This window comes from Etheostoma spectabile, unplaced genomic scaffold (assembly GCF_008692095.1).
Source record: "Etheostoma spectabile isolate EspeVRDwgs_2016 unplaced genomic scaffold, UIUC_Espe_1.0 scaffold378, whole genome shotgun sequence".
NCBI lineage: Eukaryota > Metazoa > Chordata > Actinopteri > Perciformes > Percidae > Etheostoma > Etheostoma spectabile.
The window spans coordinates 540,618-541,502 of NW_022605595.1; the positions used below are offsets into that span (position 1 = coordinate 540,618).

At 36.9% G+C, this 885-nt stretch overlaps 2 protein-coding genes across 7 annotated transcripts in view; one reads left to right on the forward strand and one right to left on the reverse strand.

The window, feature by feature from the left end:
• LOC116686444 (oocyte zinc finger protein XlCOF7.1-like) overlaps positions 1 to 885 on the forward strand; it is a 588,898-nt gene that overhangs the window by 397,445 nt on the left and 190,568 nt on the right. The gene's annotated exons all lie outside the window — the stretch shown is intronic.
• Positions 1 to 885, reverse strand: part of LOC116686450 (gastrula zinc finger protein XlCGF57.1-like) — a 13,272-nt gene that overhangs the window by 5,595 nt on the left and 6,792 nt on the right. The window contains exon 3 of one of the 6 annotated variants that reach the window (XM_032511468.1): positions 817 to 819. The exons of the other annotated variants lie outside the window; for them this stretch is intronic. Coding sequence (XP_032367359.1) covers positions 817 to 819 — 3 coding nt within the window. The remainder of the gene's footprint in view (positions 1 to 816; positions 820 to 885) is intronic. 6 annotated transcript variants of the gene reach the window in all.

The window sequence follows — 885 nt, forward strand, 5'->3', positions numbered from 1 at the left end:
AATAACTGTAAAACTAAAGTTAATAAGTTAGTGTTGGAAACATAATGCTAAGCAGCGTGTGTGGTATCATGTTGCCGTTATCGAGTTTCAGTTTTTATCGAGTAATTTTTTGTCCATGCTGGTGTATCTTTGCTTGTGTTGTCAACATGAGAGAATTTTTCTTTATTAGAGTTTATGATAGCATGGTCATATCTACTGTAATGCTAGATATAGCATTCAGAAACAATAGTTAATACTTTGATTGCTGGGTACATGTAAGTGCAGTGTTGTACATTTGTTTATTACAATCCAGCTGAAGATTAGTTAATTTATTAATAATTAATAATTAACTGTTGCACTCGCGATGGTGTTGCTCATTTAACTGTTGAAGCGCTGTCCACTGAGCCAGTCGCGCCTCTCTACCATCACATGACCATTGGACCTGCAGACTGTTGTTATGTCCATTTATGGTCTTAGAGCGCCATCTAGTGGCCAATAGATAGAACTATACAATTAAACCTGGATTCTTTACTACATTGGATTCTGAATCAGAATCAGAAATACTTTATTAATCTCCAAAGGGAAACTCTGTGTTTCAGTTGCACAAATAGTAGAAATATTAGAGTAGAAATATAAATAAAGAAATATAAGAAGTGTGGATATGTACGGTATTTAACGATATGTATTGCACACATTTCAGACCAGCACAAAACAGATAATATTGTTCAGTTTCAACCTCTCTCTCTCTCTCTCTCTCTGTCTGTGTGTGTGTGTGTGTATGTGTCAGACACTTAGAGGGAGGAGTTGTTAAGTTCGATGGCCACAGGTAGGAATGACTTCCTGTGGCACTCTGTGGTGCATTTTGGGAGAATGAGTCCATCACTGAAAGTGCTCCTGTGATTTAGC